The following is a 27,973-nucleotide window of genomic DNA, read 5'->3' as shown; positions in this document are numbered from 1 at the left end:
GATCCCCCCTCTTGGGGAGCACGTGCTGCTATTTTTGATTGTGGGTTGCCTTGTGGGTGTGGTTTTAATTTTTGTTGTTCTTAATTTAAAATGAAACCGCATAACGGGGCCTGGATGATGTGGTTTTTGACATTGTTATCTACTGAGAATTGCTCCTCCTGTAATACCACGTGTTCCATGAATGTATGTCGTATGTTCCTACCATTGCTAGCGGCCGGCCGGAAGGTTGTGGGCCCATACTTGTATACTTTTAAGACCTGTAATAAACGGTTTCAAAAAATAAATAAATAAATAAATAAATAAAAAAAATAATTAAATACCATTATTTTCTTAAGAAAATTAATTATTACATTGTTTATTAATATTGTAAATTGGATAATTTGTGTTTACTTTTTTAATTCTTGTATATATTTTATATCAAATAATGTTTATATTTATAGTCTTATATTTTTTCTAAATTAATAGGGTTATTCAAGTATGTAATGTGTTTGAAGTGAAGTAGTTTACCTAATGTTGCTTAGACTGGAGTGGAAATAGTAAATTTTACCCTTCCGAAGTCCAATGCTTTCCTTACTGTTGCACAGACTGGAGTGGGAATAGTAAATCGTATCCCTCAGAAGTCCAAAGCTTTCCCTACTGATGCATAGACTGGAGTGGGAATAGTAACTCTTACCCTTCTGAAGTCCACCACTTTCCCTACTGTTGCACAGACTGGAGTGGAAATAGTAAATGTTACCCCTCCAAAGTCCAACGCCTTCCCTACTGTTGCACAGACTGGAGTGGGAACAGTAAATTTAACTCCTCCGAAGTCCAACGCTTTCCCAACAGTTCTACAGACTGGAGTGGGAATAGAACATTTTAGCCTTCAAGAGTCCAACATTTTCCCTACTGGGGTATTGCAGTCATTACTTCCAGTCATGTGACTTTGCCCTTTTTAAAAGCACGCACACGCGCACTATCTTGTTTGACTTTCACCCGTGAGCAAGGCAATTATGCCAAAACGTTGGGAAGATGAAAGCTGACATTGCTGAATTCTGAATTAAACCACGCTTCCAGTATTGGGCCTCAGTTTGTTGCTTTACACAATGGTGTTTTCATGGGCTGCTCCGTGCCCATTTCCTGAAGCCGCCCTGTAGGGTTGGGGGCTCCAGTAACGAGAGAACTGTGCTTGGTGTTAAAATGAGGAGCATGACCCACTCACGCGCCCAGCCTACCAAGGAGCGATAATATAGGGAAAATGGATCTGCGTGAGGAAGGGATTCTGGCAGGAGGACATCCTGCTTTGATCGTGCTGAGGGCATAACTTTGATTCAGTTCACATTGAAAGTATCAACATCGCGGCAGCGTGGTAATGCACCTGATTGTGTTTTAAAGGAGATCCCACTTTGGTAACAGTGCAGAAGAACTACACAGACTGGTATTGTACTCAAGAACTTTCCGAGTGATATTTTGAAAATACTAAACAATGCACTATGGGTATTGCAGTCATTACTTCCAGTCATGTGACTTTGCCCTTTTTAAAAGCACGCACACTACCTTGTTTGACTTTCACCCGTGAGCAAGGCAATTATGCCGAAACGTTGGGAAGATGAAAGCTGACATTGCTGAATTCTGAATTAAACCACGCTTCCAGTATTGGGCCTCAGTTTGTTGATTTACACGATGATATATATATATATATATATATATATATATGAATCGCTGAGGCAGACGCGTTTCTGGCCATGACGGCTTTCATCAGTGCCGGAGTCATAGGTAGGGTTCAATTGCACAAGGAGATCTTTAAAACATTCTGTGACCACTCCCAGTGTAGCAGTTACTTGGCTCCTCCTTATTTACCAGGTGAGTACCTCCTCACGCAGCGTTTCCTGGCAGGTTGCATGCTGGAACATGTTGTTTTTCCGTGGAAATCTCATCAAGTGATGAAGCGAATCTAAAGCAAACAATGTTGCCCCCAAACTTGGCGAAATGCACCATATTCCGCCGCAGCTTGCCGAGGTGGGATTGTCCGGTTCATTCCACTCGTGTCCCCTTTATCAGGCAGTAAGATTACTCCTCCTCTCTCCCCCATGCAGAAAAGTAATACCTGAATGGCAATTACTCGCTTGGGCGGGGCTCTGCGATGCAATGTCATTGCGCCAAACAAAAGTTGTCGACTCCAGCAGAGCGCCAGAACGAGAGGGCGTGTCCTTTGCCGGTGTCGACAGTACCGGCTAAACATACACCTCCAAATGCTCACTACCTTGTACGAAGTAGGCAGGACACAGCTCCAGGGATTAAAAAGTGGCTTTATTGAAGCAGTTGATGCGCACACAGGATGTCCATGAATCGCTGAGGCAGACGCGTTTCTGGCCATGACGGCTTTCATCAGTGCCGGAGTCATAGGTAGGGTTCAATTGCACAAGGAGATCTTTAAAACATTCTGTGACCACTCCCAGTGTAGCAGTTACTTGGCTCCTCCTTATGTACCAGGTGAGTACCTCCTCACGCAGCGTTTCCTGGCAGGTTGCATGCTGGAACATGTTGTTTTTCCGTGGAAATCTCATCAAGTGATGAAGCAAATCCAAAGCAAACAATGTTGCCCCCAAACTTGGCGAAATGCACCATATTCCGCCGCAGCTTGCCGAGGTGGGATTGTCCGGTTCATTCCACTCGTGTCCCCTTTATCAGGCAGTAAGATTACTCCTCCTCTCTCCCCCATGCAGAAAAGTAATACCTGAATGGCAATTACTCGCTTGGGCGGGGCTCTGCGATGCAATGTCATTGCGCCAAACAAAAGTTGTCGACTCCAGCAGAGCGCCAGAACGAGAGTGCGTGTCCTTTGCCGGTGTCGACAGTACCGGCTAAACATACACCTCCAAATGCTCACTCCCTTGTACGAAGTAGGCAGGACACAGCTCCAGGGATTAAAAAGTGGCTTTATTGAAGCAGTTGATGCGCACACAGGATGTCCATGAATCGCTGAGGCAGACGCGTTTCTGGCCATGACGGCTTTCATCAGTGCCGGAGTCATAGGTAGGGTTCAATTGCACAAGGAGATCTTTAAAACATTCTGTGACCACTCCCAGTGTAGCAGTTACTTGGCTCCTCCTTATGTACCAGGTGAGTACCTCCTCACGCAGCGTTTCCTGGCAGGTTGCATGCTGGAACATGATGTTTTTCCGTGGAAATCTCATCAAGTGATGAAGCAAATCCAAAGCAAACAATGTTGCCCCCAAACTTGGCGAAATGCACCATATTCCGCCGCAGCTTGCCGAGGTGGGATTGTCCGGTTCATTCCACTCGTGTCCCCTTTATCAGGCAGTAAGATTACTCCTCCTCTCTCCCCCATGCAGAAAAGTAATACCTGAATGGCAATTACTCGCTTGGGCGGGGCTCTGCGATGCAATGTCATTGCGCCAAACAAAAGTTGTCGACTCCAGCAGAGCGCCAGAACGAGAGGGCGTGTCCTTTGCCGGTGTCGACAGTACAGGCTAAACATACACCTCCAAATGCTCACTCCCTTGTACGAAGTAGGCAGGACACAGCTCCAGGGATTCAAAAGTGGCTTTATTGAAGCAGTTGATGCGCACACAGGATGTCCATGAATCGCTGAGGCAGACGCGTTTCTGGCCATGACGGCTTTCATCAGTGCCGGAGTCATAGGTAGGGTTCAACTGCACAAGGAGATCTTTAAAACATTCTGTGACCACTCCCAGTGTAGCAGTTACTTGGCTCCTCCTTATGTACCAGGTGAGTACCTCCTCACGCAGCGTTTCCTGGCAGGTTGCATGCTGGAACATGTTGTTTTTCCGTGGAAATCTCATCAAGTGATGAAGCGAATCCAAAGCAAACAATGTTGCCCCCAAACTTGGCGAAATGCACCATATTCCGCCGCAGCTTGCCGAGGTGGGATTGTCCGGTTCATTCCACTCGTGTCCCCTTTATCAGGCAGTAAGATTACTCCTCCTCTCTCCCCCATGCAGAAAAGTAAAACCTGAATGGCAATTACTCGCTTGGGCGGGGCTCTGCGATGCAATGTCATTGCGCCAAACAAAAGTTGTCGACTCCAGCAGAGCGGCAGAACGAGAGGGCGTGTCCTTTGCCGGTGTCGACAGTACCGGCTAAACATACACCTCCAAATGCTCACTCCCTTGTACGAAGTAGGCAGGACACAGCTCCAGGGATTAAAAAGTGGCTTTATTGAAGCAGTTGATGCGCACACAGGATGTCCATGAATCGCTGAGGCAGACGCGTTTCTGGCCATGACGGCTTTCATCAGTGCCGGAGTCATAGGTAGGGTTCAATTGCACAAGGAGATCTTTAAAACATTCTGTGACCACTCCCAGTGTAGCAGTTACTTGGCTCCTCCTTATGTACCAGGTGAGTACCTCCTCACGAGTACCTATGACTCCGGCACTGATGAAAGCCGTCATGGCCAGAAACGCGTCTGCCTCAGCGATTCATGGACATCCTGTGTGCGCATCAACTGCTTCAATAAAGCCACTTTTTAATCCCTGGAGCTGTGTCCTGCCTACTTCGTACAAGGGAGTGAGCATTTGGAGGTGTATGTTTAGCCGGTACTGTCGACACCGGCAAAGGACACGCCCTCTCGTTCTGGCGCTCTGCTGGAGTCGACAACTTTTGTTTGGCGCAATGACATTGCATCGCAGAGCCCCGCCCAAGCGAGTAATTGCCATTCAGGTATTACTTTTCTGCATGGGGGAGAGAGGAGGAGTAATCTTACTGCCTGATAAAGGGGACACGAGTGGAATGAACCGGACAATCCCACCTCGGCAAGCTGCGGCGGAATATGGTGCATTTTGCCAAGTTTGGGGGCAACATTGTTTGCTTTGGATTCGCTTCATCACTTGATGAGATTTCCACGGAAAAACAACATGTTCCAGCATGCAACCTGCCAGGAAACGCTGCGTGAGGAGGTACTCACCTGGTACATAAGGAGGAGCCAAGTAACTGCTACACTGGGAGTGGTCACAGAATGTTTTAAAGATCTCCTTGTGCAATTGAACCCTACCTATGACTCCGGCACTGATGAAAGCCGTCATGGCCAGAAACGCGTCTGCTTCAGCGATTCATGGACATCCTGTGTGCGCATCAACTGCTTCAATAAAGCCACTTTTTAATCCCTGGAGCTGTGTCCTGCCTACTTCGTACAAGGGAGTGAGCATTTGGAGGTGTATGTTTAGCCGGTACTGTCGACACCGGCAAAGGACACGCCCTCTCGTTCTGGCGCTCTGCTGGAGTCGACAACTTTTGTTTGGCGCAATGACATTGCATCGCAGAGCCCCGCCCAAGTGAGTAATTGCCATTCAGGTATTACTTTTCTGCATGGGGGAGAGAGGAGGAGTAATCTTACTGCCTGATAAAGGGGACACGAGTGGAATGAACCGGACAATCCCACCTCGGCAAGCTGCGGCGGAATATGGTGCATTTCGCCAAGTTTGGGGGCAACATTGTTTGCTTTGGATTCGCTTCATCACTTGATGAGATTTCCACGGAAAAACAACATGTACCAGAATGCAACCTGCCAGGAAACGCTGCGTGAGGAGGTACTCACCTGGTACATAAGGAGGAGCCAAGTAACTGCTACACTGGGAGTGGTCACAGAATGTTTTAAAGATCTCCTTGTGCAATTGAACCCTACCTATGACTCCGGCACTGATGAAAGCCGTCATGGCCAGAAACGCGTCTGCCTCAGCGATTCATGGACATCCTGTGTGCGCATCAACTGCTTCAATAAAGCCACTTTTTAATCCCTGGAGCTGTGTCCTGCCTACTTCGTACAAGGGAGTGAGCATTTGGAGGTGTATGTTTAGCCGGTACTGTCGACACCGGCAAAGGACACGCCCTCTCGTTCCGGCGCTCTGCTGGAGTCGACAACTTTTGTTTGGCGCAATGACATTGCATCGCAGAGCCCCGCCCAAGCGAGTAATTGCCATTCAGGTATTACTTTTCTGCATGGGGGAGAGAGGAGGAGTAATCTTACTGCCTGATAAAGGGGACACGAGTGGAATGAACCGGACAATCCCACCTCGGCAAGCTGCGGCGGAATATGGTGCATTTCGCCAAGTTTGGGGGCAACATTGTTTGCTTTGGATTCGCTTCATCACTTGATGAGATTTCCATGGAAAAACAACATGTTCCAGCATGCAACCTGCCAGGAAACGCTGCGTGAGGAGGTACTCACCTGGTACATAAGGAGGAGCCAAGTAACTGCTACACTGGGAGTGGTCACAGAATGTTTTAAAGATCTCCTTGTGCAATTGAACCCTACCTATGACTCCGGCACTGATGAAAGCCGTCATGGCCAGAAACGCGTCTGCCTCAGCGATTCATGGACATCCTGTGTGCGCATCAACTGCTTCAATAAAGCCACTTTTTAATTCCTGGAGCTGTGTCCTGCCTACTTCGTACAAGGGAGTGAGCATTTGGAGGTGTATGTTTAGCCGGTACTGTCGACACCAGCAAAGGACACGCCCTCTCGTTCTGGCGCTCTGCTGGAGTCGACAACTTTTGTTTGGCGCAATGACATTGCATCGCAGAGCCCCGCCCAAGCGAGTAATTGCCATTCAGGTATTACTTTTCTGCATGGGGGAGAGAGGAGGAGTAATCTTACTGCCTGATAAAGGGGACACGAGTGGAATGAACCGGACAATCCCACCTCGGCAAGCTGCGGCGGAATATGGTGCATTTCGCCAAGTTTGGGGGCAACATTGTTTGCTTTGGATTCGCTTCATCACTTGATGAGATTTCCACGGAAAAACAACATGTTCCAGCCTGCAACCTGCCAGGAAACGCTGCGTGAGGAGGTACTCACCTGGTACATAAGGAGGAGCCAAGTAACTGCTACACTGGGAGTGGTCACAGAATGTTTTAAAGATCTCCTTGTGCAATTGAACCCTACCTATGACTCCGGCACTGATGAAAGCCGTCATGGCCAGAAACGCGTCTGCCTCAGCGATTCATGGACATCCTGTGTGCGCATCAACTGCTTCAATAAAGCCACTTTTTAATCCCTGGAGCTGTGTCCTGCCTACTTCGTACAAGGGAGTGAGCATTTGGAGGTGTATGTTTAGCCGGTACTGTCGACACCGGCAAAGGACACGCCCTCTCGTTCCGGCGCTCTGCTGGAGTCGACAACTTTTGTTTGGCGCAATGACATTGCATCGCAGAGCCCCGCCCAAGCGAGTAATTGCCATTCAGGTATTACTTTTCTGCATGGGGGAGAGAGGAGGAGTAATCTTACTGCCTGATAAAGGGGACACGAGTGGAATGAACCGGACAATCCCACCTCGGCAAGCTGCGGCGGAATATGGTGCATTTCGCCAAGTTTGGGGGCAACATTGTTTGCTTTGGATTTGCTTCATCACTTGATGAGATTTCCACGGAAAAACAACATGTTCCAGCATGCAACCTGCCAGGAAACGCTGCGTGAGGAGGTACTCACCTGGTACATAAGGAGGAGCCAAGTAACTGCTACACTGGGAGTGGTCACAGAATGTTTTAAAGATCTCCTTGTGCAATTGAACCCTACCTATGACTCCGGCACTGATGAAAGCCGTCATGGCCAGAAACGCATCTGCCTCAGCGATTCATGGACATCCTGTGTGCGCATCAACTGCTTCAATAAAGCCACTTTTTAATCCCTGGAGCTGTGTCCTGCCTACTTCGTACAAGGGAGTGAGCATTTGGAGGTGTATATATATATATATATATATATATATATATATATATCTCCCAAATTAATGAATTTGACGATCACACAGGGGCTATTTTTTCATCACCAGGTCTCCTTTAATTTCAGTTATGCGTTTCGCCTGTCACAGCAGGCTTGTTCACACACTGAAGTGTGGGTTAAAGTTACGTATATACTATTGACAGTTAAGACAAAGAAAGGACTTCATTCAAAATGTCCATACACCAGTCAGGTGTTTTTGGCGGCTATTTTAAGCTAGTCAGATACAAACATTATGGTGCCGATTCCGTTCCTGTAAAACCCGGCTACAAATGGTCGTACGGAGCGTTTTCTCCGTACGACTCATACCCGGGAATTCCACCGTACAAACCAGCAACTACGATTCGTACAGAAATACCATTTCCGTACGAATCGTAAAAAACACCGTACGGCTAAAAAATACATACAATTCCGATCCGGGACAGCGCGTATGTGACGTCCGCACGGAGTCAGGCAGCGTTTTACGGACCAGCAAGTACGATTCGTACCCACAGCACTCCGCACAGCTATATTTTTACGGGAGCCAAAAAGTGCCGGAAAAGCTAAGTACGCCGCGATGCACGAGGAAAAGGGGGCCCGGTACGCGCCGTACCCCCAGCCCCGTATGTACGCGCCGTACCCCCAGCCCCGTATGTACGTGCCGTAACCCCAGCCCCACCGTATGTACGTGCCGTACCCCCAGCCCCTCGTATGAATGCGCCGTACCCCCAGCCCCCTCAGCCCCCCCGTATGTACGCGCCGTACCCCCAGCCCCCGTAAGTACGCGCCATACCCCCAGCCCCGTATGTACGCGCCATACCCCCTGCCCCGTATGTACGTGCCATACCCCCAGCCCCCCGTATGTACGCGCCGTACCCCCAGCCCCCCGTATGTACACGCTGTACCCCCAGCCCTCCGAATGTACGCACTGTACCCCCAGCCCCGTATGTATGCGCTGTACCCCCAGCCCAGTATGTACGTGCCGTACCCCCAGCGCTATGCGCTGGGGGTACGGCGCGTACATACGGGGCTGGGGGTACGGCGCGTACATACAGGGGGAGCTGGGGGTACGGCACGTACATACGGGGCAGGGGGTATGGCGCGTACATATGGGGCTGGGGTACGGCGCATACATACAGGGGGGTGGGGTGCACGCACCATACATACGGGGGGTGAGGGTTACGTGCCTTACATACGTGGGTGGGGGGTACACGCCATATATACGGGGTGGGGCTTACGGTGCGGACGTCCGCGGGTTGGGTGGGAGGCTGGGGCGTGCTGTACGACTCATACCCCGGGCACAAGTGTACCCGGGGTAGGGGTCGTGCAAAGTTCGCTCCGTACAGGATGTTTTCCATACGCTAGTGTATTTGGGAAGCCGGTACGGATCGGACTTGTGCGCTCGAGCTTCAGTTGTACGACTCATACGTAAAACTGTCCGGGGATGTCTCGCAGACTTTTCCCGAGGTAATTCGTATGTATTTTTCATGTACGAATCGTACTTCGCCGTTTGTACGGGACTTGTACGATTCATACGTAAAAAAATACGGATACGAGTCGGACGGTAAATTTTTTTAACGGATCGGAATCGGCACCTATATGTACATATTCTGTTCCATTTGGTCTGTATGTGAATTAATCATTCTTTCGACATAGTGTCATATAAATTGATGATCTAATCATTTATAAAACTAAATCCATGTAGATTCATTTCTATTCAGTCCACGCATTACTTATTTACTTTTCATTTGACATAGTGTCTAATGCTTAAAGCCATCCTCATGAATAGTGTTCATTCACACTATTTTTACCTTAGGTATAAATCACAGTAAATCATTCATTTTATGTAATATGTTCTCGACTTAGTGCCAAACTCCATATGCCCTGTCAATCTTTATCTCATTCTTTCTTGTACGTAACAATTTTTTCCCCACAAATTACATTTAATTTTAAGACCAACACCAAAAAGAAAGTGAATAGATGTAAATACATACATTGATAGTGCTACCTATGTGTGATGTGTGGGGTGGGACCCCTTTGGGAACATGGGGTACAGGGGCCTACTTGGTGTTTGTATGTGTGCTGCAGTGTGCCACGGGGATCAGGGAGATGATCCAGAGTCATTGTGGGTGTGCAGTGTTCTCTACTTAATTGTGCATCTGTGCCATTGTGCCCATCTCCCCCCGTCCCCCCAGTCCCTGGTCGGTACTCACCCTGTTGATGTTGTGTCAGGTCATGTTGAGCAGTGTCTGGATCCACAACTCCTGGCACCGTATTCCGACTAATGACTGTGGCCACCATTTTCTCCATGTCATCCAGCTCCTGGTGTGCCACTGGACACCCACCTCCAATGAGTGTTGCTGCTTTCATGTTGGCATCAAGTTTCTTCTTGGTTTTGCCCTTCACATCATTCCAGCTCCTCTTGACCTCTTCCATTGTCCTCCTCAATGCTGCAACTGCATTCACATGGTCCAAGATAGTCTGCCATATTTGCGTCTTTATTGCCAATGACACGTTGGAGGTGACGAACAGTTGTTGATAGTGTTCTATCACCTCCGTGACGATGATCCTGTTTTCCTGCGGACTGAACTGCGTCTTTCTCTTCCTCTTCTCCTTGGCCTTCCCCAACCCCGAGGTTCCTTGATGGTCATCTGTGGAGCTTGTGGGGCTCGCGTTGTCCTCTGCACTCGGTCCGGGTGCATCCATGGTGTTACGCAGTTAATTTTTTTTGCCTTTTGTTTTGTTCTGCTTTTATAGTGCATTTTCCCACATGACGCGTGATAATTACAGGCCTGTCGCTGGTTATCGCTGATTTTTGTATAACGATTGGCCACATCGCAACTTTTTTTGCATTCATGTTTCGCGTTTTTTCGGTGTCGCGTTAATTTTAACGCGGTCACTTGACGCGTTATCGTGAGATTATCGCATGGTGCTACCGGGTTAAGAATACAACATTAACACGGTGTTATTTTGTAGTAATAGCGATGTGCAAAGTTCCGTTAAGCTAATTTTGCGATAATTATCACACGTTCTTGAGAATATCCCTCCATAATTTTTAAAGCACATGCAATTATTATTTTTCCAATCAAGGCTACAACAAACGGAATGATGGATGTGGAAATAATTAAATGTGAAAGAGGTACATAGAACTATTCAAAATAATAGCAGTTGGCGAGTTGGATTTATGTGTGCACTCTCTTTATGTAAGAATTACAAATACAGCAGTTCTGTTGCCTCAAGAAAGGTAAAAGAAAAGGAAATAAAGTGAAATACTTGTATTCCTATTAGTAATTGCAACAAGGTGAAATAACAATATAATATAAAAACCACGAGTCCCAGAATGCCCCTGAGGGTATAAAAGACAGTAGCATGCACTTGTAATTGAAAAAAGACTACCGCGGACAAAGCCGCAGTGGCTGAAGTGCGTTGGTGGTGTTTGTGCAATGCTGTTTGCTCATTAAAGAACATGATAATATGAGCTTTCGGATGTGCAGCTTTCTTTTTGTTTGTAAAAAAAGTATATATATATATTTTTTTTTTTCTTTTCTTTTTTTCCTCTGCTGGCTCAGTTGTGTTGGATTTCAGGCGCTCTCTGACGGTGCGGAACCCCGCGGCAGAGCCCAGCTGCAGTCAATTTTGCAAGTTCCAAGGAAATAAATTTGCTCCACTGGAGGGCTAAACTCGTTGTCAAAAGTTATATCAAAGAACTTATCAATGGATAAAATTGTAAATCAATCGAACTATAAAATAGTGTTAAGGATCAGGAAGAACAAAATAATCTGTGTCTATTTCAATCTTTGCACTTCATCATGTTATTTAATTTACTTAGTTTGGTTTTTAGTTATTTTCAATCCTATTTTTTCATTTGGCAATGACCAAAAATTTGAAAAAAATCAAGTGTTGAAAAGGCTCACTACATCTCCCAAAATGCTTTGCGTTGTTTTTGTAAACAGGACATTATCTAACTTTAGCTACAATGTATTTAGTTGGCTGGTCTAAACATCGTAGTCATTATCAAGATCAAGGTCTGTGTAGACCGAAACGCGTTGATTTGCCTTTCGCCTGGTGAAAAGAAATAAGAAAATAAAATGGAATGGACTTGCAAATATATAAATGTGGTATTCTCCTTTATAATAGAAATTCCTAGTCACTCCTTAACGCAAACTCACATTGACTCAAAAAAACACTCCAAAACTGATAACGACCCTAGTCCAATGCAGGATCAATCTGGCACTCAAACTTGGAAACACTCAAGTAAATACTCAGTACAGCAGAATAATAACAATGTTGGAGTGCATGAAACTCATAATTTCAAGGAGCATTATGATCAAAATAATACAGAGAGCATTTCATTTCTACACTCCTCCTTATTAAATATTCTACAATCGTCCATTTCAGTATTAAACATGCAATCAGATAAACTGGACCTCCGGATAGATCTCATAAATATCCTCGCAACTCAGATCGCCAGTATTATGCTAGGAAGGCAAGAAGAAATGCTAATTGTCTAGTGCAAAAAAGTGAACATAGAAAGAACCTACAGCCAATGTTCACTTTTACAAAGAAACATCAACTTCCCCCAGCAACAAGGCCCTTAAAGGCCCCTATAAAAGTTTCATATCTTGCGCCACCTGACGGATCAGTGCGAGAACTACTGACATGGTCTTAATTAAGGGCAGCTGATATGCAGCGAAGATAAGCCAGAAAGAAAAAAGTAAGCAAGATTCATGCCAACAAATTCCCCCTTTTAAGATACCGAAATCACAGCTCAAAACAGTGATCATAAGGGAACATTTGGATATATGACAACTGGAGACAAAAACCTCCGACAATCAAGATACGGTAGAAGAAATCGCATCAAACAATACAAATAATCCAGAAAATATCCAACAACTTGATAAATCAAATATATCCAATAGAAACTGTTTAAGCCTTAACAATTTGGATAGGGCCACGTCCACAAACAACAATTCAGTAGCTGTTTTAACAATACCAATGGTCTCCTCAAATAATAACATAAAAAACACAAACGTACAGTAACAACAGCCCCGGTAGATAGGACTATCTTGATCACATGCCCCTTATTAGGAAGTAACTCTGCGGGTAAGCAATATCACAAACATCACCTCACCTCTGGCCGACAGCAGCAAACCGAGAGGAACTAGCACAAATAATATAGGGAGAACTAAAAACAGAATGCAAACGCTGGACTTTATGAGGGAAACATCACATAATTCTAAAGAACTTTGTTCCCACCTGCCCGCTACGGAAAGTGACATCTGGCAAATCATTTTAACTCCCCAATACGAGTCAAGAGGTCAGCAGGACATACTAAATAGAAGAAATATAATGATACTGATAGCCGAGATACCTATACTGTGCCATATTAAAACAATAGATTTATTGTCAGTTAGGATCCTGCCTAATGAATACTATAGCCACCCAGAGAAAACCCTATAATGGAAGTTGGAGGAAATAGTCAACCAAATTAATAGTGTAAAGGTTCAATTTGAACTGTGGGGCAAACTTCTCACAAAATGCATATTACAGCAATATCCAGTACCTCTGACAATTCCAGATCAAAGACAAAACATTCATAATGGTATCCCCCCACGTGTACTCGATTCTGCAGAACAACACACAACAAGGAAATACCATACTATCAAATCATGGCTCAAAATTCAAAAAAATCTGTTGAGCCCTCTGGTCAGCACTCTATGGCAGTCCCTGATAAATGATGCAAATTCTAGCTACAACAAGTATTTATTGTCATCACTGGAAAAAACAAACACAGACAACTTATGGGAGCTAAAATTGAGTAACAAAGCAGCACAAATTCAGAATATATTTTAGCGGGGGTCACATGCCTGGATGACAATACAAACTTATCTTACTTTACAACCAGCAGCATATCTTTCTTTAACTTATCCCGTGTACCTATAGACAAGGTTAATGGCTATTCGTCTAGGAGTACTGCCGTCCTTAGCGGACAAACCATCCTGGAGATACAAAGGTCCTAACACATGCAGGCTATGTGGTGCCTTCAAAGAGGATTTCATGCATTTGATCTGCATATGTCCCGCGTTAAAGAAAGCACACCTCTCACTGCTGAAATGCATCTTCAATGAGAGGGGGATTCGTTCTTGTCGAACGTCAATAATGAGGAGCCTAGCCTCTACAGATCTGCAGATAAATTGTAAATCCTTCAAATTCTTGAAATTTACATGACAGACTACTCAAACAGATCATCAAGGAAACAGTGTCAGCACCAGATAGCGAGTTAGCACAGCAATTTAAAAAAACAGAGGACATCTCAGCATAGCAATAGGATTCTTTTAAAAAACCTGGGACTCCAGTACTTTTCACAAACAGAAACAAATATCCAATTTGTTACGTTCACGCACAATGACACTTTAACAATAACTTAGTTGAGAGTCAATGACGATTTTTACTTTAGAAAAATAATGAAACATTAACACCAGACTTGTTAAATGGTTTTAGTCCAATAAATGATTTTTATTATCCAGCACTTTAGTACTAATGTTAAAATGACATATGTATATAAATTGGAACCTTGAAATCGATACGGCAGATATGGTGCATCACAAATATGACCAAATGTCACTACAGCATAATCTATATTATTATTAGAGGATAGTAATTTACAATTTATATCGTTGAAATAACAAAGTGAACTTTTCAGAAACTGACAAAATAGACAAGTACCTACAAAGTATGTTTTACAAAGGTTTTTTTATCTTGTATGATCTGGTCATATTGTGACGGTTTTTATTAACTTATGAAAATAAATTGAATTGAATTGACTCTGACCTGCAGAGAGTTTTCTTGTGTGCATGCAGATCATTGCCTGAGTTCCCTGCCCTGGGACCTTCATACCAGGGGTTAGGGTGAGAGATTGGAAAGGTTTATGGTTAACATTAGGATCACAGAATGGTTTAGAGTTAAAGATAGGGTTAAAGTTAGGGTAAAATATTAGTGTTAATCTTAAGGGTGAGGTCAAGGGAAATAGAAAAAGGTAAATTCTACCAAAATGATTTTAGTTGAAGGGTCATTTTGAAACAGTTTGCAAATGAGCCTCTTGATTAAAATGAGTTCCTTTTTTTACTAATTAATTGAAACTCTTCACATAAAATCATGGTATCTAAAACATTACAGTGGGGTCTTGGTGGGATACAACATTTGTGATAAAATTAGCTGGAAAAGGGAATCAATCTCACTTTTTATCCATGGATTAGGTTCCAGATGAACAGTTGCAAATTGTATCTAATGGGGCCAGTCATTTAAGTAATATTTATGTCAAATGCAGTGTGATGGAAGAAAAATTCTAATTGATTCCAGCTGAACTCATTGCTGGTATTTAATGGTATCTAATGTCTTTAGACAGTAGATAGTTATGAACATCTCGAGAGAACATTGAGAATCATTTCCCACAACGTCTTGTAGCTGAAGAAGAACTTTCCTGACACATTGCGGTCTACCCACAAATTTACTCATCAGCTCATGTCTCGAGAGAACATTGAGAATCTTTTCCCACAGTATAGTATTTGGCTACTCAGTTCAAGTTCCAAATTCTATGATTACTCATTTTTACAGCATTATTAAACAATTTATTGACTTTTAGTGGTAGATTGAACTTCCAAACCTTACTCTCTTTCCTTCGAGATTTTAATTTCAGCCAGTCATCAACTTGCACCACTGTGTTGTTTACCGCCTTTCATAAGCACAGCCCCCAATCCTTTTGAGCTTGAATTAATCATTAAATAAAATGTATCTCTCGGATCAAAACTTCTCAATCTTGGAGCTTCCTCTAAACATGACTTCACACACTTAAATTCCGATTCACACTTTGGCACCAGATAAACTCTTTCCCTTTTTTTTACAAGCTCCTCATACATCATGTAACAAAAGCAGTAGTCTTGAGACATGTGGTGCAATTTTATCTGGTGAAACAAAGAAGTTAAATCGAGTGAGAAATCCTAGTTGCTAGTGTTTAATCTTCTTTCATTAAGGTGCCTTATTCAGAGACACAAGCCACAACAAGATCCCCAAGCAACTGCCACAGAATCTTCATGTCACTCCATTCCAAGCTAGCCTGCATACACATATTTTAGATCATTACATCATTACTTAGATACAGAACACCACAAGCTGTCTTTGTCGTTTTCATGTTCTGTACTTGTATGATGTCCAAATGGCTACATGCTGCATATGGATCTAGTAGACAACATTTGTAACTGGCCAATATATTTTTTTTTCCTGAAGAACAAAAGTTCCTCTGAATGAATCACCAAATAAGAAAAAAACAGATACTGTCAGAGGAAGAGTCACCAGGTGTGACTTTGTTTTGTAAACAAAATTGGTTATGCACAGGCAACAAGTGATAAACCGTTCATAGAACTAATAATGGTCACAACCATTCTATTGTAAAGAATAATATTTTCCCCCAAAGTTGAGTTTCCCCTAAAAAAAATAGATGATGCTGACGATGATCTGCATGTTAGGCATCTTGAAAAAAGACCATAGGTAACTTTCGATAAGTTGCATTTCTTAATATTTATTAAACACCTGACCATTGAATTGGATTTTTAATTGTTGTTTAATGATTTTCTAGCTAATCCCATTCCCGGAATACAGAATTAGGATTTTAATATGTATTCGTTTTTTCTACATAGGACAGTTCAGCCTGCCATAATGAAAAATTGCTTTTAGGTGCTAGCAACTTTAAGGGTATGTTAACAGAAACTTTCTACATGTCCTACTTTTATATACCATGTGCCCTGCCTTGTGGACTACAAGGCCTGTATAGGGGTGATTTATTTTTAATTTAAAAGTGAGGTTTTGACTTGTCAAAAATGTTTACATTGACAAGTTGAAGAACAGTTGTTTCACTGTTACAGTCAGGCTGCACTGGTAGACCTCAAGCAATGTTTGCACTGCCACTGTAGTGGATGGCACAATAGGTACTGAAGTCCACTTGTGGCATTTAACTTCCAGGCATTAGGTATATCTTGTACCAATTACAAGGGTCTTAAAGGTAAGTTAAATATAGCAGTTAGGAATATGCCAATTTGACCATGCTTAAAGTTAAAGGTTCAGGATAGACACGTTATCACTAATTGGCAGGATTAAAGTGCACAGAGTTCTTACGAGAACATATAAAGTCCAGCAGGAAGCAAAAAATATGGGCTGACCACACCGACAAGACTGATTGCTTATAGAATTCGACTGGCATTGTTGATTGTAGATTGAGAGTGTTGGGAACCAAAGGAGAACCTAATTCCCTGGCTGAAATAATACATCATCAAGATATGACATGATACTATGCAATTTTATATATAATATGATATGATACGATATGATATGATTTAATATGATATGTTAGGATATGAATATAGCACACTGAAACAAAAGTATTATGCATTCAATGAAAGATTTCCTCAAGGTATTCTAGAAGATTATGGTTTCATGTGGGATCTTCTCAGAACTGACAGTGATCTTTTTGAATGAAATGTAAACATATCTGAGCCTCAGTATTCATCGTTACAATCTTTATATATGTTTGTTCTCCATCTCTGCACTCTCTTTTGTGGCATAAAGGATTAATTGGCCACTCATAACACAGTGAATAGATGGGCTCACTTTTCAATCACTATATGAAACCTAATAATGATTGATGGGGGTGGGAAAGACTATGTTATTTTCCTTTAAATGATTTAGAGGGGTCATCATTGCCTTCTTCATCACCTTCTTCAGGTGAAAAAAACTCCCAAAAACGTTACATCCACGTCTCCAAAGAAGAAAAAACCTAGAGCTGAGATAAATCTAAAGGAAAAATTGCCGGGTATGAATTTGTGCTGATCCTTATCAGTGGGAATTAAATATTAAATAAATAATACTTATCATGAACAAGTACGAGTGAATGTGGAAAAGCAGAACTTCATTATCTATGGTGGCTGCCGACTTTTCTTAAGAGTGGGCTCGTATTTTCTAAACAATCTAATTAAAAAACAGAAACAGGACTGAATGTGTCACAATTCACCCTTTTTAAAATTGTTATTGAATATGTCCCAGAACAGTCTTATCAAAATTCACATTTTGAAAAATGTAATGATTGATATCTAGTCTGCTCATCACACTCTTGCCACCTATGAATACAGCCACTGTGTGAATCATCACTACAACAATGTTTACTAGTTGGAAAACCACACTTTAAATTGCATATTGCACTTTATTTCAGAAGACTTAACGAACCCATTGTCTTCTTCCTTATCGTTGCCTTCATCGTCACCATCATCACCTCCAGCTAACAGCAAGCTTTTGAAAAAACCTTTACTGAAATCGCCAAAGAAGAAACCAGACGGAAAATCAATCGAATCAGCAGAGGATTTACCAGGTATTGAGATTAATGCAAAGTAGCAATAATTAAGAATGTGGAGGACTCATCACAAAATACTGTGTCTCATGGGTAATGAACATATGAATAATCATTATTTTTTAGACAGCAATGGGGTAACATGCTCACTGAGCACAGATGTCTTTTTATAGAAAGCATCATCATGCTTGATATAGATATGCTCAGTTGTTAGCATAATCTCTTTTTTCAAATGCCACTAACTTTTAGCCTAGATCATCTTTGCTGACCCTCTAGTTGATTTGTAGATAAGTTAGATATGACAGAGAATAGGACTAGCATTTAAAACACCAGATCACATTAGATGGGTATGCCATACATCCATGTTAGGTCATCTCCACAATGTACAAATCCCCTTACCTCCTAAAGCAAATCTACAGTTTTACACTCACGCACATTGCCAAAAATTCTCTTGATCTAACTGTAGGTCACATGAATCCAACATTAATTGCCATAGTGTTAATGAACACACCAGTGCGTTCTTTTCAAGTACATAGAGTTTACTGATGCTAGAATTTCATAGCCAGTATTACCAATACTGGAAGAATTGGTATTTCTCAATTCTGTGGAATTACCAGGCCATTGCAAGTTAGACCTTGTGAATTAGGGAATAACCAGAAGAATCTGTCTCAAAGTGCAAATTTCTGTGATTTTCAGCCTGCTTTAATCCCGTACATAATGGTTGCGGTTGGTGAAAAAATGCCCCGGTGGAAAAACAAGGCAGACATGGTGTGTTTCTATCACTCATAATCTCAATTTGTCTCGTAACTTTTGCCACTATCTGAATGATGATTACCAGGCTACTCATAATAAGACCCAAGGTCTGTTAATAGTTAAAGTGTAGGATGTTATTAAGAATAAAATATGCTGTTGGGAAGGCGTGGCTCGCCAGCCAAGATGGCGGATGCTTGAGCGCACTGCTCTGCATTGGCCTGGCAAAGATCCTCACAATCCAGCACCCAGGGGTGCCATTAGCCATGGGTGGCATCAGTCACACTACCTGGACGCCAAGGGGGGAGAAGACCCAGTGGCGAAAATCAATGAAGCAATCTGCCAGAGCCACGGTGATATGAGAGGCAACGACCGGGCAAGAAAAATGGAAGCGGCGGTTCGAGATGGCAAGCGGACAGCAGGCCACATGCAGGAAACAGAAGATGGGGGCCCAGCACTGTGCCCACAGATGCTCTGAGGAGAGCTGGGGTATAGCAAGGGTGGCCTCCATGCCCAACATCCCCAGCGACTGGGAAGAGCATTACCAGCTGCGAAGAGCACATGTGAGAGGTGGCATGAGGCGAAGAACCAGGACATGGATAAGTGTCCAGAGTGAGAGCCCTGGCCGGCACTTAAGTGGGAACACTGGGCACCGTAGGGGGGTCGGCACCCCAACTGCTCGAACGTTGGGGTGTTCAACCCGGGCCCTGCAGTGGCATGGAGAGGCATCACTGAAACACAGCACCCCGGAGGTATCACAATAAAAAGCAAAAAGGTGACCCTAGAGAGAGACTACCAGGCTCAAGCCAGGGTCTGGACAACAAGTGGTTTGGCCAGAAGAGGCACAGAGCAACGGACCCAGGGACTGCAGGAATTGCCATGCAGTGCAGGCCACCATAAAAAACGATGTATTGAGTGCTGCCCCACAACTCCCCCACCCCCGTTGCTTCTATTGGACTACAAACCGGGAATACCATGTGAAGGAGGTGCGAAATGGTGGAAGGCAGGCCACAGGCACTGAGACTCCTGGAGGAGACGCGCTGACTGGACTCAGGGGGTGCAACAGAATGAGACCTGCATTTCTACAGGCAAGGCCCTGAGCTGGAGTACTGGGCAGGGTGCTTAAGGCCTGCTGAGACATTAATCACCTGTGGGGGGACCTGGCATCATCTTCTTTCCCTGCAGCGCCACAGCTATGAGCAAATCAGAGACCAGAGAGAGAGGATCACAGACTGCCCATAATGAACCAACTCAGAGTGTTGACCCAGATGAGGAGATGCTGGAATCTCTGTCACCTTCCCTACAGCTCGAACTGGACATGATTTTTGAGGCTATTGTGGACACCAAGGACACCCTCCAATGTGATATCAGCACAGTGTCTGCAGAGTGGGAGCTACTACATACGGACCACCATAAATTCACTGAGAGGGTGAAGGGAGCCAAAGCACAAATTAATGAACTTCGACCGGTCAACAGTCTCTAAAATTGCAGGTGGCTGAACTGGATGACAGGGTGCGCATACTGGAACACAGCACTAAGGATGCTGAGGTGTACACCCACAGTAATACCATATGTATTGTAGGCCTCCCCAAAGGGGCAGTGGGAGGTGAGCATTGGTTAAGAATGGAGGTGGCCTCAATACAGTTGGCCCCTTTCTCTGCTCTGGAATAAGCGCATTGTGTTCAGATCTGCCCGCCTGCTGGATAGTCCGCCTAGGCCGGTCGTGGCTAAACTGCCACATTACAAGGACAGAGATATACCTCTACGACGGGCGTGCGCAAAAGGCCCCCTCCTAGTGGGGAACAGTAGGGTGTCCTTTTTACCGGATTTCACGACGGCAGTGCAGGTCAAGAGAGCCTCCTTCCTGGAGGTAAAAAGGGCTCTATGTGAGGAGGGACTGCAATACTTTCTATTATTACCAGCACAGCTTAAAATCCTACTGGATGGTGCTACCCACTTCTATGCCTACCCGATGGAGACCTGGAACTGGCTGGAACCCTATAGACTGGGGGCAGCCCATCAGCAGACTGGGCTGCAGATGCAGATGCTAGGCACAGGTCTAGGAAACGCACCTGCTGTGCCTCCCGGAAATGGGTGCTAGTAAAACCGACCAGGTCCCAGATGGACAAGGACAAGGCTGCAGCACTCCTGGGAGGAACGGAGATTACCGTGCAAAAATCCACTGACTCTGACAGAAGTGAATCCCCGGAACAATGCTCAGGACTATCGGACTCTGACGACTCGATACTGTAAGGCAGCGGCCTCCTAATCATCACCTCGCGGATCCCAGAGAACCTCCTATATGTATGGGAAGCCTGGCGACCAAGGTACCCTGTTGGACTACATCTGGGGCTGCCTTCTCACTTAAAAGTGCCCTACTCTTTACATACCCTTGTGCAGATGATGGATAGGGAGACAAGCTGGAACGCAATGCTTACCCAAAGAGCTGGTGCTGTGGCAGGCTGAGACACATGGTAGCTGGCGGCATGGACTGATCACCTGGACTTTCTGGGGGCTTCCCCCCTGCATGGGTTGGGGACTTTGATCTGCACTGCATAACAGGATGTACCTAAGGGCTGTCGATCCACATTTGGGTCGGTGCAGAACCGATCCTCACATGCACGCCTGCCCCACATCACTGGGCTAATATAAAAGGCTGAGTGGAACTATGATTGTACTACAGTTTTGTTCTTACAGTTGGGTGGACAGCCATTGGTGGACTTGCTGTGTGAATGGGTGTTTGGGGATGGCCTGTTTGTTTTCTGTCTCAGAAACTGTCATGCATGCTGAAATGGGAGCTGTGGGTACATAGAGGGGGAGACCGAGAGGCACCGTTAGGGTGAACTCCAGAAGATCCACCCTACTGCTAGCTCACACCCTGGTCTCACACTCCTGACATGGAACATACGAGGAACGGGGTCTGCGGCTAAGCGACACAACATACACAGATATCTCAGGTGTAGTAGAGTGTACATCGCTATGCTCCAGGAAACCTACCTTCTGGGGGTAGAGGTTGAGCGCTTGCAGCACAGTTGGAGAGGGCAAGTGTTTGCAACACCACACTCCACTAACTCCTGTGGGTGAAGGTGGGGGTACCCTTTGAGAAGATAGGATAGGATAATATTTATAGAGCGTGCTTATACCCGAGGATGTCAAGGCACTGGGCGGACAGATGAGGAGAAAGAGAGTTTTTTAATAACCGGCAAGGAGTCCGCATTGGAAATGAGGAGGAATGCTACGTGTTGGTAATGGGCAGGCAATATGGTAGGCAGGTTACACTGAGGAGTGTATACGTACCGAACCTGGACCAAGTCACATTTTTGCACTCACTCTCCACTCCACTGAGTCACCTCAATGATCACCCTTTGATCATAGGTGGGGATTTTAACTGCGTGCTAGACATGTCTCTTGATCGTTCTACCCACCATTGCCTGGGGCAGCAGCCCATAAGGTAGCTGTGGGCTTCCAGGACTGGCTGCAGGTTTAGGGACTTGAAGGTTTCTGGAGGACACAACATGGCGATACGAGGGACTACTCCTGATACTCACACATGTACCAATTATACACCCGCCATGATCAATATGTCTACATGAGCTACCTGAGTCAATACATGTCTCAGACGGAATACAGAGGCCGCACATTCTCAGACCATAGCCCATTATTGATGGCCTTCCAATCGGGGGACAAATGCCTGTATATACCCATGTGGTGGCTGAACACAGTGGCCCTCACTGATGACCCCTGCAGGGAATCATTGCGGGAGTCCATTGCGGGTTATTTTGAACTTAACCATGGCACAGTGTCTGATTGTTTAGTCGAAGGAGGCTTTCAAGGTGGTGATCCGGGGACACTGTCTTGAGTGGTCTGTGAGTGTAAGGAGGGAGATGGAAAAAATGCAAGCCTAGGATGATGCCCACGCACCCTAGACACCAAAATGAATGGTGACCCAGACACACAGTTAAACACACAATGTATATAAGGGTCCAAAGGGGAAGTTTTAAGGACCATAACACCTTCAATCCCCAACAAATACAAAAAACTAACAGAAGGTCTTAAGTCCAAACATACAGACAGAACAGTCACTAGATGCTCTGAACAAAGCGAGAGTCTCTACAAATGGTTGGTATATCACCAGGCCAGAGATAAAGAGTCCATCAGCCCACCCTTATTGGCGGAGCTTCGTCATTTGAGACTCTAAGGGATCGAGGTCTGGGCCCATAGCAGCGAGCCAGCTGGCCCTCTTGGCTGCCCGACCAAATAATCCCAAGCTAGAACAGTCTCCTGGCTCAGTGTATATAACAACTCTTGAGGACTCAAAAAATATATATATGATATACCAACCATTTGTAGAGACTCTCGCTTTGTTCACGGCATCTAGTGACTGTTCTGTCTGTATGTTTGGACTTAAGACCTTCTGTTAGTTTTTTGACCCAGACACACACACACACACACACACACACACAGTTACAGGCTACAAAAAATACAGTATAATGTGTCATTGGAACACCTGCGATGGCACACAAGGAATATGTTAACATGGCGTATGAGGAGGAGAGGAGAGCTGGGAGACTGCTGGCCTCGGTTAATATGCCAGAGACCAGGCATGCACCTATTACTCACCTACTGGCATCGGATGGTAGAACGCTATATCCACCCAAAACCATTAATGCAGCCTTTAGAGGCTATTATGTAGAACTGTAACAGCACCTGACCGTGATCGCGGTCAGGACAGTGAGTGCCTATCTAGAGCAACTCCCACTCTAAACTCTGCCTCAGAAACCCTGGGAACTGCAGGGCTTGATGGGCCCAGAGATACTCCAGAAAAATAAAAGTGCCAGTAAGGTAATGGCCTTGTGCAAAACTCGGGGACCTGAGGGGCTAACCGGAGAGTTTTATATAGCCTATTCAGAGGTGCGGGCTACTAAGCTGGCAGCAGCGTACGCTGAGTTGATAAAACCGGGACCTTGCTAGCCTCGACACAGGAGGCCCTGGTAATCCCGTTTCCCAAGTCCAAGTCTCCAGACACTACACCAGCAGCGTTCTGCCCTCTTTCCATGCTAAACTTGGACTTTAAAATATTTAGCAATGTGTTGGCGACCAGGATGCCGCAGACCTGGGCTCCATACAACTTTAAATATATGGGAGTCCATATATACAACAAGTTGGAGGATCTGCAAGAAAGCAATCTCGGAGGGGCCTTTCGCTCACTAAATACATGCGTTCCCTTCTCGAGATCGCTCAACCTACCACCCATACCGCATATAGCAATCTCGAAAATGGTGATGCTCACGAGGTTACTTTACTACTTTATAAACCAACCTGTTAGCGTGCCAGAGTCTTGGTTATGACAACTAGAATTCCTTCTTAGAGAGTTGACTTGGGGTGGGGGCTGCCAAAGAATGTCCTTGTCCACCCTTGGAGGCCCGCCTAGTGTTGGTAGGCTGGGAGCCGCAGACTTTGAGCTCGGAGGTTCAGCTGCAGTAGATCACCCACTGTTTATATGGCGCTCTTCAGGAAGAGCTTGGCCCCATTGGTCTAGACCCTAATCAGAGGGCCCTGCTGGCCAAACTGCTCCGTCAACCGTGAGGATCTCGTGACCCGGACTGCTACTGGCTGCCCCGTCCAACTGCTGGCACAGATGTGTCCGACAAACTGGGGGGAAACTGCTTTACACCCCTGCACTGTCGCCTGTTGGCCTCCTCCATGGCAAACCTTTAATACACTTTACTGAATAGACATGCTGAGCAGGCTGAAGAAAGCACTCAACCATAAACTGACATGTACTGTAGAAATTTGCCTCTTGGGGGCATTTTCTAGACCCAGCAGGTGGGCAACAGCATTCAGGTTCTAGCCCTTGCTCTGGCAAAAAGGAGAATATCGATGACCTGGATGTCTAGAGTGGGCCCTGCGGTTGGGGTAGAGGTAAAAGATGTGACCGCATGGGCCAGGGTAGCTGAGAGAAGAGGCAGGAGGGGTGTGCAGGTGACCCATACTGGGACTGTGGGCAGAGGTGATGGAGGCAGGGGAGATACCCACAGATGAGGGGGAGCACAGCACTGGAGAACTCTTCACACCGGGTGAGATGGAGATGGATATTGGTTGAGGACAATGGGACAGAGGCTGTGGCTGCTTGAGGAAAGCGACAACACCGTTATCACTCAACGACTCCACCATTCACCACTGTGGCCCTAGGGCATAAGACTCCTACCAGAAGCCGCTGCTGATTGGGCTGATATATGATGAAACCCTGACCCCCAGGTGTAAAATACCCTAGGTACCTCATCCACACTTATGTACCCATAGCTATATGTCACAGTTCCCTGGAGACAGTAGTTTGGGAATGTTACTATGCCCATTGGTTCTTTCTATTGCCTGCTGGGATGGGCTGGCTTTTGTATGTGCACACTGCTCTGCACCATGCGACCACAAGTGAGAAGAAATGGCGGGGCGCTTGGAAAGAGCCAGACCCAGAGAACCCACCAGCTGCAACGATGTAGGCTTTGTGTATCTGTAACATCCATTATGCACACTCTGACACTGTCTGCAGAAGCATAACTTACCTACACAGTACCTACCTGAGCCAATTATGTTGTCTGCACATTGTTGTTATGACACTTGCAAATTGTTTACTGAGAAGAAATGGTTGCATACAATTCTACTTTAAATAACAATAAACAAAGTTTGAAAAAAGAATAGAATCTATTATTGTGCAGTGTACATGAAATGAGCAGTGATAAGCTTGCTGATGAAGCAATTGAATGTGAACAGTATACACATGATGATGCAATATTTAGGTAATGTGACTGGAAAGATAATTGTGTTGTATTCATACTTCTTTGGTAGTGGTATGGACCTATATACCTAACAAACAACGTACGCACCTTCAGTTATGTTCTTTCTGGTGGATACAGCTGATTCCTCACTTTTAGAATACTCCCTGGTGCCAGACTGGATATAAAGATTTTTGCCAGCAGCGCACCCCATGTGCCAATAGGTGCCATCATATGGCTCAGTGGTGACTTCATACCACCCCAGAAAACACTGAGCCACACATAACTACCACCCCTGTACGTTGATGTAAGATTCTCAATCTTTCTCCTTCCTCTCCCCAAGACCTGAAGCACTTCCAACAAATTGCAGGTGATAATGTTCCAAAATCTAACTTGAAACTCTAGTGCTGGGCCAATTGAAACCTCATGTCCTATCGCAGGGTCTGTTTGTGCCATCTGGCATATTTCACGGGCAGGATGCACAAGGGCATGAGCCCAAGATGACTCAAAACTACCTTGACAAAGCTGTACATGTCTAGAATGTTCCAGACTCGCTGCAGAAGTGGAAAGGGTTTGTCTAGGGGAGTCACTATGAAGGGTATCCCCTACGTAGGGTTCAAGTGGGAATTTCGCTTGTTGTTGGGACATTCAAGGAGCTCAAGAGCTTAGTCATTGCCTGGAGGTGGTCTGTGCATGAATGACATGAGCAGTAATCGAGGTGCAGAAATACCTCTGAAGATGAGCTGCTACCACCGCCATCACTTCTTTAATCACTTGAAGAGCCTAAGTAAGGCAAAAGGGTAGCACAGTGAATTGAAAATGTTTACACCCCACTTCGAGCCGCAGGTAATGTCTGTGGAACTCCAGGATGTGTACATGAAAATATACGCACAGCAGGTCCTGGGACACCATCAAGACCCCAGGATGCAGGGCAGAAATGATTTTGAGTAAGCATTTTGAATGTGTCCTTATTTAGAAAGGTATTCTATGGCCATAGGTTCAGTATAGGCCTGAAGATTCCGTCCTGGATGAGGAAGTTCTGTGAAAATAGCACCCTTCACCCCTTTCTGAGTATGGCACCCGCTCAATGGCACCTTTGACAAGCAGGATATTTACTTCCTGCATCAAGATAGCACCATGGTCTGCTGAAAATCACTCTGGTGGAGGGTAAGAGATGGGGATTGAATGAAAGGTAGGGTGTAGCCCTTTTGAACAATTTGTAAGACCCATCAGTTTAACGTGATGGATCTGCAGTTGGGGAGGAAATAGCTTATCCTGTCCCCAACTGGCTGGTCATGGAGGTAAATCCAGAGGGGCTTGGGTGCCCCTGCAACAGGGAAAGAAGGGTTGGAGGATTGCTGCCCCTGCTTATGTGATCGACCTTGGTTGCCATCATGTCCTCCGCGCATGTTGAGGCACCTACTGAGAAGGTTAGTGCTGCCAGTGAACTAGACCTCTGGAATAGCCCCTAAACGTTCTGTACTGCTGGTGAAAATGTCTGGCTGGGGACGATAACCCCAACGATCGGGCTGTGTATGACTATCTTTTAATCACCAGAGCTCAAAGTCAGCCTTGTCTCCGAGCAATTTAGATCGATTAAAGAGGATATCCATAAATAACGCTTGGACGTCCCTTGAAAACTCCATTAATCAACTCCTGGTGTGCATTCTGATTGCTACACTGGTGCCAATAGTACAGCCTATCCAGAAGGTGGTGTACAGATCTGCAGGCAACACATTATTTTCTGAGTCCTGTCCATCTTGTATCATTTGAGCCAGTGAGTGCCAGCGGTTGCCAGAATGACCAGCATGATCTTACTGGCCATGTCCCATGAGGCATGTGTATATCACGCGGAAGTCACACTGCATTTAAGGAACATAAACCTGGCTTTAGCTGAAGAAAACACTTTCTTTGCAAAGACATAGATACATTTTGAGTCCCTTTTCAGAGGGTTTGTAGGAAAAGCAATTGGATTGACTTTACTTGTGGATGCCTGTACCACAAGGCTTACAGTCGTTGGCTGTTTCATCAAAAAGTCAGGGTCACCAGAGACTACTCTTTTCCATCCAGCCACAGGTCAGCTGTCCAGGGGCTGAACATGGCTAGACCAAGTGGCCATCAGAGTGTCCAAAAGAGGCTTGTGCAATGGTAATTGTGGCAAAGAGGAAGTTAGACTGGTTGAAGAATTTCAGTCAATAAATTGGCTTTGTTTTCCTGCGTAGGCAACTGTAAGTCTATCACTTCTGCTGCTCTGCACCCTACTGCACCAAAAGAGTCACTCTCCTCCATATGTGGACCAGGTGGTAAGTCCAGCTCTGTCTCTGGTGAGGTATCTAGCCCACTAGC

General features: G+C 45.2%; 1 protein-coding gene across 5 annotated transcripts in view; it reads left to right on the top strand.

Annotated features, from left to right (window-relative positions):
* Nucleotides 1–27,973, top strand: part of PRG4 (proteoglycan 4) — a 331,309-nt gene that overhangs the window by 99,083 nt on the left and 204,253 nt on the right. For 4 of the 5 annotated variants that reach the window (XM_085601686.1, XM_085601685.1, XM_085601684.1 and 1 more), the window contains exon 8: nt 17,973–18,128. In XM_085601686.1, the coding sequence (XP_085457812.1) occupies nt 17,973–18,128 (156 nt within the window). The remainder of the gene's footprint in view (nt 1–17,972; nt 18,129–27,973) is intronic. The other variant, XM_085601683.1, reaches the window with a different exon arrangement.

The sequence above is a fragment of the Triturus cristatus genome, chromosome 4_2 (genome assembly GCF_964204655.1).
Source record: "Triturus cristatus chromosome 4_2, aTriCri1.1, whole genome shotgun sequence".
Taxonomy (NCBI): domain Eukaryota; kingdom Metazoa; phylum Chordata; class Amphibia; order Caudata; family Salamandridae; genus Triturus; species Triturus cristatus.
This window is presented reverse-complemented; position numbering and strand designations above follow the sequence as displayed.